The sequence below is a fragment of the Ranitomeya variabilis genome, chromosome 4 (assembly GCF_051348905.1).
Source record: "Ranitomeya variabilis isolate aRanVar5 chromosome 4, aRanVar5.hap1, whole genome shotgun sequence".
Taxonomy (NCBI): domain Eukaryota; kingdom Metazoa; phylum Chordata; class Amphibia; order Anura; family Dendrobatidae; genus Ranitomeya; species Ranitomeya variabilis.
This window is the reverse complement of record NC_135235.1, coordinates 654,511,848-654,528,045: the sequence shown is the minus strand read 5'-3', so window position 1 is coordinate 654,528,045 and position 16,198 is coordinate 654,511,848. Positions and strand designations below refer to the sequence as shown.

Genomic DNA, 16,198 nt, shown 5'->3' with positions numbered 1-16,198 from the left:
GCGGACTAATCAGACCTTGGAGACATATTTGAGGTGTTTTGTGTCTGCGGATCAGGATGATTGGGTTGCTTTTTTGCCTTTGGCGGAGTTCGCCCTCAATAATCGGGCCAGCTCTGCCACCTTGGTGTCCCCGTTTTTCTGTAATTCGGGGTTTCATCCTCGATTTTCCTCCGGTCAAGTGGAATCTTCGGATTGTCCTGGAGTGGATGCTGTGGTGGAGAGGTTGCATCAGATTTGGGGGCAGGTGGTGGACAATTTGAAGTTGTCCCAGGAGAAGACTCAGCTTTTTGCCAACCGCCGTCGTCGTGTTGGTCCTCGGCTTTGTGTTGGGGACTTGGTGTGGTTGTCTTCTCGTTTTGTCCCTATGAGGGTTTCTTCTCCTAAGTTTAAGCCTCGGTTCATCGGCCCGTACAAGATATTGGAGATTCTTAACCCTGTGTCCTTCCGTTTGGACCTCCCTGCATCCTTTTCGATTCATAATGTTTTTCATCGGTCATTGTTGCGCAGGTATGAGGTACCGGCTGTGCCTTCCGTTGAGCCTCCTGCTCCGGTGTTGGTTGAGGGTGAGTTGGAGTACGTTGTGGAAAAGATCTTGGACTCTCGTGTTTCCAGACGGAAACTCCAGTATCTGGTCAAATGGAAGGGATACGGTCAGGAGGATAATTCTTGGGTCACTGCCTCTGATGTTCATGCCTCCGATCTTGTCCGTGCCTTTCATAGGGCTCATCCTGATCGCCCTGGTGGTTCTGGTGAGGGTTCGGTGCCCCCTCCTTGAGGGGGGGGTACTGTTGTGAAATTGGATTCTGGGCTCCCCCGGTGGCCACTTGTGGAATTGTACTTGTGTGCATCATCCCCTCTGTTCACCTGCTCCTATCAGGATGTGGGAGTCGCTATATAACCTTGCTCCTCTGTCAGTTTCATGCCGGTCAACAATGTAATCAGAAGCCTTTCTGTGCATGTTCCTGCTACTAGACAACTCCCAGCTAAGTTGGACTTTTGTCCTTGTGTGTTTTTGCATTTTGTTCCTGTTCACAGCTGCTGTTTCGTTACTGTGTCTGGAAAACTCTTGTGAGCGGAAATTGCCACTCTGGTGTTATGAGTTAATGCTAGAGTCTTAAAGTAATTTCTGGATGGTGTTTTGATAGGGTTTTCTGCTGACCATGAAAGTGCCCTTTCTGTCTTCTTGCTATCTAGTAAGCGGACCTCGATTTTTGCTAAACCTATTTTCCTACTACGTTTGTCATTTCATCTAAAATCACCGCCAATATATGTGGGGGCCTCTGTCTGCCTTTTGGGAAAATTTCTCTAGAGGTGAGCCAGGACTGTCTTTTCCTCTGCTAGGATTAGGTAGTTCTCCGGCTGGCGCTGGGCATCTAGGGATAAAAAAACGTAGGCATGCTACCCGGCCACTTCTAGTTGTGCGGCAGGTTTAGTTCATGGTCAGTATAGTTTCCATCTTCCAAGAGCTAGTTCTCATATATGCTGGGCTATGTTCTCTCGCCATTGAGAATCATGACAGGTAGTATACGGTTTATTATTTTACGTTTTTGCAGGGGCTGAAGTATGGTAAGTATGGTGAAATGAAGAATATTAAAATACTTTTTCCTAATGTGTGTGTGTTTTATTAACCCTTTATTAATATTGGATTAATAATGGATAGGGTCTTATTGACGCCTCTCCGTTATTAACCCGGCTTAATGTCACCTTACAATAGCAAGGTGACATTAACCCCTTATTACCCCATATCCCACCGCTACACGGGAGTGGGAAGAGAGGGGCTTAGGCTGGTTTCACACTTGCGTTTTTATCTGCATGCGTTTTTTAAAAAACCGCATGTGTGAAAAAACGCATGTAAATGTGGTAAAACGCTGCGTTTTTTAGACGCATGCGTTTTTGCATGTAGGAAAAAAACGCGGCGTTTTGCCGCGTTTACATGTGTTTTTTCATGCGTTTGCGTTTTTAAAACGCATGCTGAGAAGTGTGTGACAGCTGCCAATCATCAAAATCCACAAGAAAACCCACTATAAATAGAAATAGCTAGGGGTAGGGTTAGGGCCTAACCCTAACCCTAAACGTGACAGAAATACGTGGCACTGAAATACGTGGCACGTGGCACTTACATACGTGGCACTTAAATACGTGGCACTGAAATACGTGGCACTTACATAGGTGGCACTTAAATCCGTGGCACTGAAATACATGGCACGTGGCACTGAAATCCGTGGCACTTAAATCCGTGGCACTGAAATACGTGTCACGTGGCACTTACATACGTGGCACTTACATACGTGGCACTTACATACGTGGCACATGGCACTTACATACGTGGTACTTATATACGTGGCACGTGACACTTACATACGTGGCACTTATATACGTGGCACTTACATACGTGGCACTTACATACGTGGCACTGAAATATCGTGGCACTATGTCATAAAATGTTCATTAAACGGTTAGGGGTGAGGTTAGGGGTAGGGTTAGGGTTTGGATCCCTTTATCACCCTGATGGTGGTGGGTGGTTTTTCAGTGTTTTTTCTGTTTTTTTTTTCTATAAAAACGCATGCGTTTTTAACGCAAACAAACGCGCGTGTTCAAAAACGCATGCGTTGCCGAAAACGCGTCAAAACGCATGCGTTTTTAATGTTAAGTATAGGAAAAAAAAGCATGCGTTTTTTAGCGCTAAAACGCAGCGTCCAAAAACGCAAGTGTGAAACCAGCCTCAGTGCCGGAATTGGCGCATCTAAGGCTATGTTCACATTTGCGTTGTACGCCGCAGCGTCGGAGACGCAACGCACAACGCAAACAAAAACGCAACAAAACGCACGCTAAAACGCTGCGTTTTGCGACGCATGCGTCCTTTTTGGCCGAAAGTTTGGACGCAAAAAAAAAATGCAACTTGCTGCGTCCTCTGCGCCCAACGCTTGCGGCCAAAAAAACCCATGCCGAACGCTAATGTGAACGTAGACTTACAGATGCGCCATTTCTGGGGTGGCTGCGGACTGGTATTTGTAGCCGGGGGGGGACCAATATCCATGGCCTCTCTAGGCTATGAATATCAGCCCGCAGCTGTCTGCGTAGCCTTTCTGGCTATAAAATATAGGGGGACCCCACGTCATTTTTTTTTGGGGGGGGTCCCTCTATTTTAATAGCCAGTAAAGGCTACGCAGACAGCTGCGGGCTGATATTCATAGCAGGCTACAAATATTGGCCCCCGGCCGTCGGCTTTCCCCCTCTGGCGCAGAAAATTGCACGGGAGCCCACACCGTTTTTTTCAGTTTTTTTATTAAATTAAACACTCATTAAGCCCTGTTTCACACTTGCGTCGGCACGGGTCCATCGCTATGCGTTGAGCCGACGTACCGACGCAGGTTGTGAAATTTGTGCACGTCGTGGGCAGCGGATGCAGTTTTTCAACGCATCTGCTGCCCATTCTGAAGTCCGGGGAGGAGGGGGCGGAGTTTTGGCCGCGCATGCGCGGTAGAAAATTGGAGACGTGACGGATGTGCCAACAGTCCGCCAAAACACGACGCATCCGTTGCACGATGGACGCGACGTGTGGCCATCCGTCGCGATCCCTCACTAATACACGTCTATGGGTAAAAAACGCATCCTACGAGCACATTTGCAGGATCCGTTTTTTTCCCAAAAAGACGGATTGCGAAAAACGCAAGTGTGAAAGTAGCCTTATAGAAACATCGGCCTTTCTATTATATATCTATGGATATATCTATCTATAGATATATTTATCTATAGATATATCTATAGATACATAGATGTATCTATCCATATATTTGGGTGCTTTCACACATCAGGTTTTTGCCGTGAGGCACAATCCGGCGAGTTTTGAAAAAAACAGATCCATTTTTTTCCGTCGGATCCGTCTTTTTCTCAGAGTTTCATCCGTTTTTTGCCGGATCCGTCAAAAACGCTGTTTCCGCCGGATGGAAAACACATACAGAGGAACGTTTTTTCTGTCCGGCGAAAAAACGCACAGCGACGGATCCGGCAAAAAAAGTATGAAACTGAGCTGTGAAATGATGAATCCGGCCTTGGAATCCGTTTTTTCATGCATGTTTCCATTCAAATCATGCACATTTTCCGTTTATTTACTTATTTCCAAAAACGGCATTAAAACCGCGCATAAACCGCACCAAAAAAAGCATCAAAACTGCACCAAAAACTGCATCAAAACTGCACCAAAAACTGCATCAAAACCTGGTGCAGTTTTGCAGTTTTGGTGCGGTTTTGATACAGTTTTTGGTGCGGTTTTGATGCAGTTCTTGGTGTGGTTTTGGTGCGGCTTTTTTCGCAGCATGTGCACAAGTCTGCGGCTCCCATAGACTTACATTGGTTGTGCAGTACACTGCGGATTTGATGCAATTCAGTGCAGCAAAAAACGCTGCGGATCTTCAATCAGATCCGCAACGGGTGCACACAGCCTTAGCATTTAGTGAACCTAGCCAAAAAGCCAAGCAAAAAATAAGTGTGGGATTGCACTTTTTTTGCTATTTCATCGCACTTTGAATTTTTTTCACATTTTCTGCTACACGACATGCTAAAACCAATGGTGTCGTTCAAAAGTAGAACTTGTTCCGCAAAAGATAAGCCCTCACATGGCCATATTGACGGAAAAATTATGGCTCTGGAAAGAAGGGGAGCGATAAAGGAAACCAAAAATGCTCCAGGGGGTGAAGGGGTTTAGAAACATGGATATGGACATACCTATGGAAATAGACATAGATATATAGATATATCTGTATCTATCTATCTATCTATCTATCTATCTATCCCATATCTATCTATCTATCATCTATCTATCTATCTATCTATCTATCTATCTATCTATTATCTATCTGTGTGTAATGGAGTGTGGGTTGGACAAATGTAAAAGAGGAGGTTGGACAGAAATGACATCACAAATCTGTTTGAAGCTAGAGGAGGGAGGGGAGGGAGGGGTTGGGGTGTGTTTTGGAGAGGGTGTGCTAGGTTCAGGCTTAGTAGCAGTGCAATGCATCATGGAACTTGTAGTATTAGAGCACAATGACTCAGGAGTAAGGAAGTTGTCGATTAACCCCATGAGAGCTGAATCCAGCACTAAAATGTGCTGCTACAGCATGATAAAAGGTAATATTGCTAAAATAAACACAGTAGATGTTTTCAGTGGCCCATAATAGCAAGATTTATGAAAAAAAAAAAAAAAAGGTTATAGTAGTGGACAACTTCTTTAAGTAGTCTTGCCTTTATTTGGACACAGCTGCCAAACTAATTTGCACAGGTATCTGCAATTGCTTTCAGTGATATAAAGAGCCCTGACACACATCACCATCAATGAGTTTAAATGACAAACAAAAAAATTCTAACCTTATCACTCCTAAACTCTTTGTGCATAATAATTTGGAATACAGTGTATTCCTCACAAAGAGTTATGGGTTTTGCTTCAGAATGATCTGCATTTTGTAGTTCCCAGAATATTGAAGATTAGGAGGACACTTTTGGTCAAAAGCAACAGTAAAGGAAGAGTCTAGTTACAAGCAGTAAATCACAGATGTTGGTAAGAGTTGTGGGCTCTGCTTTATCACAATCTTGAAGGGAGTTTTGCAAGACATAAAGAATAATTCAAAGTAATTTCTTGGTTTAGCAGAGAAGTATAAATATCTTCCTTCAGCTTAGTAAAGCTGGATGATCAGAGGGGCAGAAGGAGATGTGAAAGATCACAAAGATACTAGAAAGAAAACTTCTAGTATCTTTATGATCTTTCACAAAGAAAACTTCTGTTTAGCTAGGTCTGGGTCTTAACAATAGATATGCCGATACTGTTCTTTCTGAAAAATGTGATGGCGAGAATAACCATTTAACTTTTTGGTTGCAAAACCTAAGAATGTTAGTGAACTGGAGGCCATTGCCTATGCATAACATTTGCAGCTGTCACAGGGGTACCATGCCATAGAGTGGTCTCCTCTACTTCAGGGGTCAGAAGTTCGCAGTGATTGTCTATATGCATTTCTGCACTGGTTGGATCTGCTTTACTTTCCTGTTAGCTGTGCAGATATTTCTCCTGCGTTTGTTGCAAGGGTTAAACACTCCTGCTTGTCTCCTAAAGCTCAGCCCTGAGTTATCTTAGTTGTTCTGTTTTTCTCCACTCCCTTGTTGTATAAAGACTCACCTCTTAGTTGGGGTAGTTGCCAGTGATAGCCTGCTATATCTTGGAATTGGTTTGGAGCTGTGAGACGTGGAATGACAAGCCGTTTAGGAGTCATCTCCAGAGATTGCTGTTTGGAAGTTTGCCTGGTATGTTCCTTTTCATTATTTCCCTTTTGGTTTGCCTCTCCCTTTCTCTACCTTTATATACCATTCCACATTCTGGTTGCATTGAGAGTAATTGCTGTTTCCTTTTACCCTTGTCTGTTTTCCTTTGTGCCTGTATTGTAGAGCAGGACTAGCATTCATGCTGACCTATGCACTAGTCAAGAACATGCTTAGGGAAAGACAGAGGTAAGAACACGATCATCACATGGGGTGAAAGAACCCGTCTAGGGGCATCAGGGAGCTCATAATTGCGTAGGACAAGTTTCAGGGGTTGCCCCTCTAATCATTCCCTAGTTTCAGTGCTTCCCTTCACATCCGTCTTGCTGTGCATAATCTGGCTCCTGCGTGGAACGTGACAGCATCAGGTCATAACAACTAAAGTGGCCCCACTAGGTACTAAAGATACTTGTGCTGAAGGGGTAAAAAATTATGAAACTGCAGTAGTCATTAAAAGTGGTATTTTATGAAACAAAAAAAAACAATATATTGAGCTGTTTTAACTGTTTTTCTTTAATAGATTTGTAAGTGTTACTAATAAGCCTAAGGCTAGGGTCACATTGCGTTATGTGACCGCGTTTAACGGACTACGTTACACCGCGGCATAACGCGGTGTTAACGTAGTCCGTTAACGCCGCCATTGCCTGTAATGGCGAACGCATCGCTAGCGCACGCCCACATTGGGCGTGTGCTAGCGATGTGCCGTCATTTGAGTGATGGCCCGCGAACGCTGCTCGCAGCGTTCGCGGTCCGTTCCTCACTAGCGCAGATCGGGGATCTGCGCTAGCGGGATCGGTTAACGCGATCCCTTTTGGGACATTGCGTTAGCGCAGTCCGTAGCGCTATGCGCTAAACAGACTGCCCTAACGCAATGTGACCCTAGCCTAATTTACAATGGACAGGTTGAATAATTTTGCTTACAAAAAGCATTTGAAACCTAAAGTCCCAGTCAATTAAATTTTATTCCTTATAAAAAAAAAATTGGGGACCATGTCACTGATTTTTCTCAGCAAACCTACTTAAGTTAGCATCAGCCTCGAAATAATTCTGAACCTCTGTCAAGATGTCTTGGATATTTTGACAAACATCGACAACTGAAGGTATTAAAGAATGAGCACAAATTTACAAAAAGATTATCTTTATCACTATGGTATGAACTAAACTGTGACATACTGTGCAAAAAGCCAAATTAATCCAAGTTATTTAGCAATTTCCAAAAACAGCTGCTATAACAATTTGTGAGGTTCTGATGGAGAAATCTTCAGTTAAGTCCCCAGGACATTGTGATGTTTGCAGTGATTGTTAGGAGTCTAACCTAAATGTCTTAAATAATTAGACATGGTCTAAGTTTGACTATATGAAAAGGGCTATTTAGTATTGTATTTTATTCAAACTATTACTATAGCTGTTCTTAAAACATTTTATTTTATATTATTTCAGGTAGACTAAACTACAACTACCTCATCTTTTTTTCTAACATTATCATATTTTCATATATTTTTATTCACTATTTTGGCAGAAGAGATGAACTTAAAGCTGAAAAACCTAAAAGAACAATTAACACAATGTGGCACCAGCCCACAACTGAGAGAAGAATTTGTGTCATCTCTGCATTTCATGGTTACTACTCACCTGGGTAGTCATCTGTAGGAATTTCCACTTTACACCACTCCTCATATATCTCTGTATTATTAATATGGATCAGATCTTCATCCTGAAACAAATATTGTACAAGTCACAGACAGACGGAGAAGTCACATCTATGATCAGCTCTAATCCTTCCATCTCCACCATTCTCATTACACAAGTATAAAACATAAAATACTGGTGGATAAAACTAGACAGAGCACAAGACCTTCACAGCCATCTACACGTCATAGGGGAAATCTCATGACACCTTCTCTCCATCTACCTGATGATCCTGAGGAACATTGGGATTTTCTTGTTTAAAGTCCTGTGGAAGAAGAGGACGGGAACATCTCTCTGGTCTTGTCCTCTTACTGGATAGAACTGGAGGAAACACATACAGGGACTGAATTAAATCTTTACACGCAGATTATTCAAGACCATGTGTATTTAGTCCTGTCCATTACCTGGTGATGTGAGGGGTTGGGGATCCTCCATCATGACGTCCTTGTACAGATCTTTGTGTCCTTCTAAATACTCCCACTCCTCCATGGAGAAATAGACGGTGACATCCTGACACCTTATAGGAACCTGTCACATACAGTGTTAGTCATTCCTTCAATCCTTTCATAACGTTACTGTATAATGTCCCACATTTCCCAGCAATGTCACCTCTCCAGTCAGCAGCTCAATCATCTTGTAGGTGAGTTCTAGGATCTTCTGATCATTGATGTCCTCATGTATCAGGGGGTGAGGTGGAGGCCCAGTGATTGGGCTCAGGGGTCTTCCCCATCCATCAGACACAGGGTCGGGACAGCGCTCACTAGAGGTCTTCTTCACTACTGTGTAATCCTAGTTATGGAGAGACACATTAATTAATCTCATTACAGACATTTCCAGAGTCTTCACTTCTCCAGTTCTGTCCATCTGTTACTCCCCCAAAAAAGTTGTAATGTGACACCATAAGAATTTCTCACCTCTCCAGTAAGTCGAAAGAGGATCTCTAGGGTGAGGTGTAATATTTTCTCCGCTATCTTGTCCCTGTCCCTTTTCATGCTTGATGGGTCAGTTGGGAAAATTCTCTTATATAGAAGATCTCCACTGAGAGGATCTGATATTGTAGTGTGCTGAATGAGATGAAGATGAAAAAATGCAAAATCATAAAAATATTTTAATTTTTCCAGACTAAGGGAAATGTATGGGGAGATATACAGCAGCTTTTCCAGATTTAATGACATATCATGTCACACCTTCACATAAACACTATCACTGTGCACTGAGGTGTTACCAGAATGTATTGCAAAAAAATTCAATTACAATAAGGGCCAATGCCAAACTTCACCTACAATGATAATGAAAGAGCAGCAAATCAAAAAGCCACACCTATACTAAGAGGAAAGATTATGGGGAATCCAGCTCTCGTGTCAGGCACTTTAAATACACACACATGTATACATTCATGGCCGAAAGTGTTGGCACTATTGAAATTGTTCCAGAAAATGTATTTCTTCCAGAAAATTATTGCAATTACACATGTTTATTATCTTTGCGAGTATTGGAACAATACAAAGAAACAGAGAAAAAAGCAAATTGGACATAGTTACAGCAATTTTAAGATCTCTCCATAGGTGTTCAATGGGAATTAGATCCAGACTCATTACTGGCCACTTCAGAACTCTCCAGCACTTTGTTTCCATCCATTTATGGATGATTGAAGTATGTTTGGGTTTTTGTCCTGCTGGAAGACCTATCACTTAGGGCACAAATCCAGTTTGCTGACACTGGGCACTACATTACGACCCAAAATCCTTTGGTATTCTTCAGATTTCATGATACCTTGAACACAGTCAAGTCACCCAGTTCCAAAGACAGCAAAACAACCCCAAAACATCTTTGAACTTACATCATATTTGACTGTAGGTACTGTGTTCCTTTGTTTGCAGGCCTTATTCCATTTCTGGTAAACAGTAGAATGATGCGATTCACCAAAAAGCTCTATCTTGGTCTCATCTGTCCGCAAGACACTTTCCCAGAAGGATTTTGGCTTACTCACATACATTTTGGTAAACTGCAGTCGTTTCTAAATTTTCTATGTCAGCAGTGGGGTCTCCCTAGGTCTCCTATCATAGTTTTTAATTTCATTTAAATGTCGACAGATAGTTAACACTGGCTTTGATGTACCCTGAGCCAGCAGAAAAGCTTGAATTTCTCTGAAACTTGATTGGCGCTGTTTATCCACTATCCTCAATTACAACTCTTCATTAGTTTTTCTCTGCCATGCATGTCTAGGGAGATTAACTACAGTGCCATAGGTTTTACACTTCTTCGTGGACAAAGGAACATCAAAATCTCTGGAGACGTGGCCTAGCGGGAGATGTAGGAAGACGTGAGTCGGATCTCTCCCTGCTGCTCGAACGGCGATCCGGACATTTCAGAGGCGCCGCCGAACGCCAAAAACCGGAGAGAGAGCTTCTGAACATCCGAGGAGCGGAGGGTACCGGACGCACTGCGAGGAAGGCTAGGAATGACCCGTAAGAGGCAGAAAGAGGTCGGGATGGAAGGCAGCACGCGCTCCCAAGATGGCGCCGGCAGCGCTGTGGAAGAGGCGGCAAGAGCTGATGCTGCATACCAGAGGCGGCTTGAAGTGATCGCCAGGCTGGAGCAGTTCGCCAGAACAGAGGACTCAGAGCGTCTGATGGTGGGAGCCGGTGGAGAGGTAACAGGAGGAGCGGCAGATATGAGGGAGCAGGTGGATGTGAGGTCTGGGGCACAGGTAGAGGGGATTGTGAGCGGAGCTTCCACAACAGCACCAACTATGAGGAATGCTCCACTGAATGTGGTGGGTGATCTGACCCAGGAACATGCTGCACAAATGGGGTCTGTGAGAGATGAGGGAGCTGGGGAGGCAACCCTGAAAGATATTTTTTCTGCAGTACTATTCTGTAAGACTGCATTGACAACCCTAACTGCCCAGGTGGATGATCTTAAAGGGGAAGTTACCTCTTTTCGCTCGGCTATGCACAAGATGGAAGGGAGAGTTGAAATGCTGGAGGAACGTGTGGGAGGTGCAGAAGATCAAATTGCCAAACTGGCAAAAAGAGAGAAAAAATATGTCCAGCGCATTGCGGAGTTGGAACTTAAAACTGACGATTTGGAGAATCGTTCGCGCAGGAATAATTTGAGAATTGTAGGTGTGCCCGAAAAGACCGAAGGAAACAACCCCACTGACTTTATTGAGACATGGCTGAAAACTAGAGTCGGAGGGGACAGTCTCACTAAATTATTTGCAGTAGAGAGGGCTCACCGGGTGCCGACCAGACCTCTGCCCCCTGGCTCCGCCCCACGGACCTTTCTAGCCAAAATCCTAAATTACAGAGACCGAGATATTTTGCTAAGGAAAAGCCAGGAATATGGAGGAATTAACTATTGATGGCAACCGAATATCTCTATACCCTGATTATTCCACAGTTTTACAGAAGCTCAGGATGAAGTTTGGAGAGGCAAAAAGACGCTTACGTGAACTGGGTCTGGTTTATTCTATGCTGTATCCGGCGAAACTATGTGTGGTGGCCATGGAAAAGGTCCACTTTTTTCAAAATCCTGAGGAGGTGTCTCATTGGCTGGATTTGAATGCTAAACGTATTGGAGCAGAAAAGACCCGCTGAGGAACATCAGACGTGAACTTCAGGCTGTTGTGATAGTTGTGGGAGGGGAAGAAAATCGAGTTGTTGATTTATTCTGGTTTATTACTAGAGGATTCTGATATGTGGTTCTTGTGCGTTAAAGTTGTGTTCGGCGGTGCAACTGTTTATATATTCTGTTTTTAAAGGGCGGAGGGAGGAACGACTGAAGGAGAGTGTTAAACCCATTGGGAGTTGGTGTTGGCTATTGAGCCACTGTTGAGACTGCGATAGCGCGTTCCCCTTTCTCATACAGAGAGGGAGTAGGAGACTTTTTCTTGATTGGTAAAAAGTTTTGGGGGGTTTTGGGGGAGGAAGTTATTGAGGGACGGGAAGGGTAAGGTTAGGGTTTTGTTTTGTATTATGAAGATTTGGGAGGGTGTTTTGGGTAGGTGGGCCCAGGTTGGGGGGATAAGGGAGACCAACGGAGGGAAGCTGAGCAGTTTTACCATTATACAAAATGATGGGGGATAAAGTAAAAATCTTGAGCTGGAACATTAGGGGTCTATCGAACGATACCAAACGTAATTTCCTACAGGAAATCCTAAATTTATCTGGCAGGTGGGGAGGAGTTCCGTTACTCATAATGGGAGACATGAACAATATTATTGATGATCACTGGGATAGGGGGCAGCATGCTATGTTGAGGAAGGAGGGGAATTTAACAGCATTTGGTAGCTATTTAAAAGAGGTGGCATGGAGGGACTTGTGGAGAGTTCGTAACAACGACATATACTGTTTCTCCTGTTATTCGGCGACATATGGCTCTCTATCCCGTATTGATTTGGCCCTGGGTAATGAAGGAATGGATAGGATGGTACAGGAGATAGACTATATGCCCAGAATATTATCGGATCATAGTCCATTGGTAGTGACACTGCAAAATTGAAGGCCCCGGGGAGGCGGTTAAATTGGGGTGGAAAATTAACTCTTTCTGGTTAAAAATTCTTGATATGGGAAAGATCGGGGAAGAGATAGGGGAATTTTTAAAATTTAATGATGGTAGTGCAGCGAAGCATGTGGTATGGGACACCATGAAAGCTTATTTGAGGGGAATACTATCTAAAGAGATTATTAGGCATAAAACAAAAACAAGGGAGTCTGACAAAATCATTTTGGAGGAATTGAAGGCAGCGGAGGCTGCATTGAGTAATGTACGCACTCAGGACACCATGAACCGTATGAAGTTGGCTCAGGAGGAGGCTAATAAACTACATTTACGCAAAGCGGAGAGGGCAAGAGCTTTCCAAAGAGAGGCCTTTTATGCGGAAGGGGAGAAAGTAGGTCACCTACTGTCGGTGATAACATCTGCTCAGAGGGACTCGACACATGTACACGCTCTGGAATTAGAAAATGGTAATATTGTAACACAGGGGGGCCAAATCTTGGAAGGGTTTAAGGGATTTTATAGTAAATTATATGCATCGCACACGGGGCAAAGGGAAGATGAAATTAATAGATTTCTAGAGGATAGAGTTTCGTTAGATAGGCCGCTTACGGTGGAGGAGCTGGAGGGTGCCTTGAGGTCAATGGCGGGGGGGAAGGCTCCGGGGGGTGACGGCGTCCCTGTTGAGATCTATGATGTCCTTTCTGAAGAGTTGTTGACCAGATTGTTGGGGGTGTTTGAGGAGTCACTGGAGAGGGGAATATTGCCCGCTTCCATGAGGGAGGCCACTATTGTGGTCATTCCTAAACCTGATAAAAACCCACGGTTGCCGGAGTCATACAGACCGATATCACTCCTGACAACAGATGTTAAGATTTTGGCTAAGGCCTTGGCGAACAGACTGACTCAGGTGATAGAAAAGGTGGTTCATTCGGACCAATCTGGCTTTATGCCTGGTAAATCCACCGCCATCAACTTGAGAAGGCTATTCCTTAATATGCAGATACCGGCGGAGAATGCTGGTAGGAGGGTGGTAGTTTCCCTCGACACACATAAAGCCTTCGATAGTATAGAATGGCAATACCTGTGGTCGGTTCTGGGTCGCTTTGGGTCTGGGCCAGTTTTTGTGTCATGGGTGAGACTCCTATACTCCTCTCCAGTGGCTAAACTTAGGGTGAACAACGTACGGTCTGAGAGCTTCCGGCTCTTTCGGGGTACGCGGCAGGGGTGCCCGTTGTCCCCGTTGCTGTTTGCTCTGGCAGTGGAACCACTGGCAGCGGCTATCAGAAGGTCTCAATTGGTAAAGGGGTTTGTGTATGGGAAAATGGAGGAGAAAATTGCTCTATATGCCGATGATATTTTGCTTTTTCTTGAGGATCCTGGGGAGACTAAGAAATGTGATTGCATTAATTGAAGGATTTGGGCAAATTTCTGGATTGATTATCAACTGGGATAAATCAAGTGTTATGCAGGTGGATAGAGAAGTGGAAAGTACGGGGGAGGTGGAGCAGAATACGAAATTAAGGGTGGTGACGCAATTTAAATACCTGGGGATTCAGGTCTCTCTTCCCTTAACTAGATTTGAGGAACTTAATCTTGTTGTGAATTTGCTTTTTGCTCCCTCTAGTGGTTACTAGTTTTTTGACTCTGGTTTTTCTGTCATTCCTTTTATCCGCACCTGGGTCGTTAGTTAGGGGTGTTGCTATATAGCTCCCTGGACCTTCAGTTCAATGCCTGGCAACGTAGTTATCAGAGCTAGTCTGCTGTGCTCTTGTCTACTGATCCTGGTTCCAGTTATATCAGCTAAGTCTGCCTTTTGCTTTTTGCTATTTGTTTTGGTTTTGTATTTTTGTCCAGCTTGTTCCAAATCTATATCCTGACCTTTGCTGGAAGCTCTAGGGGGCTGGTGTTCTCCCCCCGGACCGTTAGACGGTTCGGGGGTTCTTGAATTTCCAGTGTGGATTTTGATAGGGTTTTTGTTGACCATATAAGTTACCTTTCTTTATTCTGCTATCAGTAAGCGGGCCTCTCTGTGCTAAACCTGGTTCATTTCTGTGTTTGTCATTTCCTCTTACCTCACCGTCATTATTTGTGGGGGGCTTCTATCCAGCTTTGGGGTCCCCTTCTCTGGAGGCAAGAAAGGTCTTTGTTTTCCTCTACTAGGGGTAGCTAGATTCTCCGGCTGGCGCGTGTCATCTAGAATCAACGTAGGAATGATCCCCGGCTACTTCTAGTGTTGGCGTTAGGAGTAGATATATGGTCAACCCAGTTACCACTGCCCTATGAGCTGGATTTTTGTATTCTGCAGACTTCCACGTTCCTCTGAGACCCTCGCCATTGGGGTCATAACAGTTTGCCAGGCCTTATTAAATGTTTAATGCATTGCAGAAGAGGGATTATAAGAAAGAAGATTCTGAGTTTTTTTTTTTTCTTCTTCCCCTTTACCTCAGAGTGGCTATGCTTGCTGCAGACATGAATGTCCAGACCTTGATTACAAGTGTGGACCAGCTGGCTACTCGTGTGCAGGGCATACAAGACTATGTTATCAGAAATCCTAGGTCAGAACCTAAAATACCGATTCCTGAACTGTTTTCCGGAGACAGGTTTAAGTTTAGGAATTTCGTGAATAATTGTAAATTGTTTTTGTCCCTGAGACCCTGTTCATCTGGAGATTCTGCTCAGCAAGTAAAAATTGTTATTTCGTTCTTACGGGGCGACCCTCAGGATTGGGCTTTTTCGCTGGCGCCAGGAGATCCGGCATTGGCTGATCTTGATGCGTTTTTTCTGGCGCTCGGTTTACTTTATGAGGAACCCAATCTTGAGATTCAGGCAGAAAAGGCCTTGCTGGCTATGTCTCAGGGGCAGGACGAGGCTGAAGTGTATTGCCAAAAATTTCGGAAATGGTCCGTGCTGACACATTGGAACGAGTGTGCACTGGCCGCTAATTTTAGAAATGGCCTTTCTGAAGCCATTAAGAATGTTATGGTGGGTTTTCCCATTCCCACAGGTCTGAATGATACTATGGCACTGGCTATTCAAATTGACCGGCGGTTGCGGGAGCGCAAAACCGCAAATTCCCTCATGGTGTTGTCTGAACAGACACCTAATTCGGTGCAATGTGATAGAAAAACCGCAAATTCCCTCATGGTGTTGTCTGAACAGACACCTGATTTAATGCAATGTGATAGAATCCTGACTAGAAATGAGCGGAAAATTCATAGACGCCGGAATGGCTTGTGCTACTACTGTGGTGATTCTACACATGTTATCTCAGCATGCTCTAAACGTATAGCTAAGGTTGTTAGTCCTGTCACCGTTGGTAATTTGCAACCTAAATTTATTCTGTCTGTAACTTTGATTTGCTCACTGTCATCTTATCCTGTCATGGCGTTTGTAGATTCAGGTGCTGCCCTGAGTCTCATGGATCTCTCATTTGCTAAGCGCTGTGGTTTTACTCTTGAACCATTAGAAAATCCTATTCCTCTTAGGGGTATTGATGCTACGCCATTGGCAGCAAATAAACCGCAGTATTGGATACAGGTTACCATGTGCATGACTCCTGAACACCGCGAGGTGATACGTTTCCTGGTTTTACATAAAATGCATGATTTGGTTGTTTTAGGGCTGCCATGGTTACAGACCCATAATCCAGTCCTGGACTGGAAGGCTATGTCAGTCTCAAGTTGGGGCTGTCGTGGTA

The 16,198-nt window shown here is 44.1% G+C and overlaps 1 protein-coding gene across 3 annotated transcripts in view; it reads right to left on the bottom strand.

Moving 5' to 3' along the window:
• Positions 1-16,198, bottom strand: part of LOC143767460 (uncharacterized) — a 164,258-nt gene that overhangs the window by 133,527 nt on the left and 14,533 nt on the right. For 2 of the 3 annotated variants that reach the window (XM_077255815.1, XM_077255814.1), the window contains 5 exons: positions 8,910-9,059; positions 8,605-8,784; positions 8,400-8,523; positions 8,219-8,316; positions 7,939-8,020 (listed from right to left, as the gene is read on the bottom strand). In XM_077255815.1, the coding sequence (XP_077111930.1) occupies positions 7,939-8,020; positions 8,219-8,316; positions 8,400-8,523; positions 8,605-8,784; positions 8,910-8,987 (562 nt within the window). In that variant the 5' untranslated portion in view covers positions 8,988-9,059. The remainder of the gene's footprint in view (positions 1-7,938; positions 8,021-8,218; positions 8,317-8,399; positions 8,524-8,604; positions 8,785-8,909; positions 9,060-16,198) is intronic. The other variant, XM_077255813.1, reaches the window with a different exon arrangement.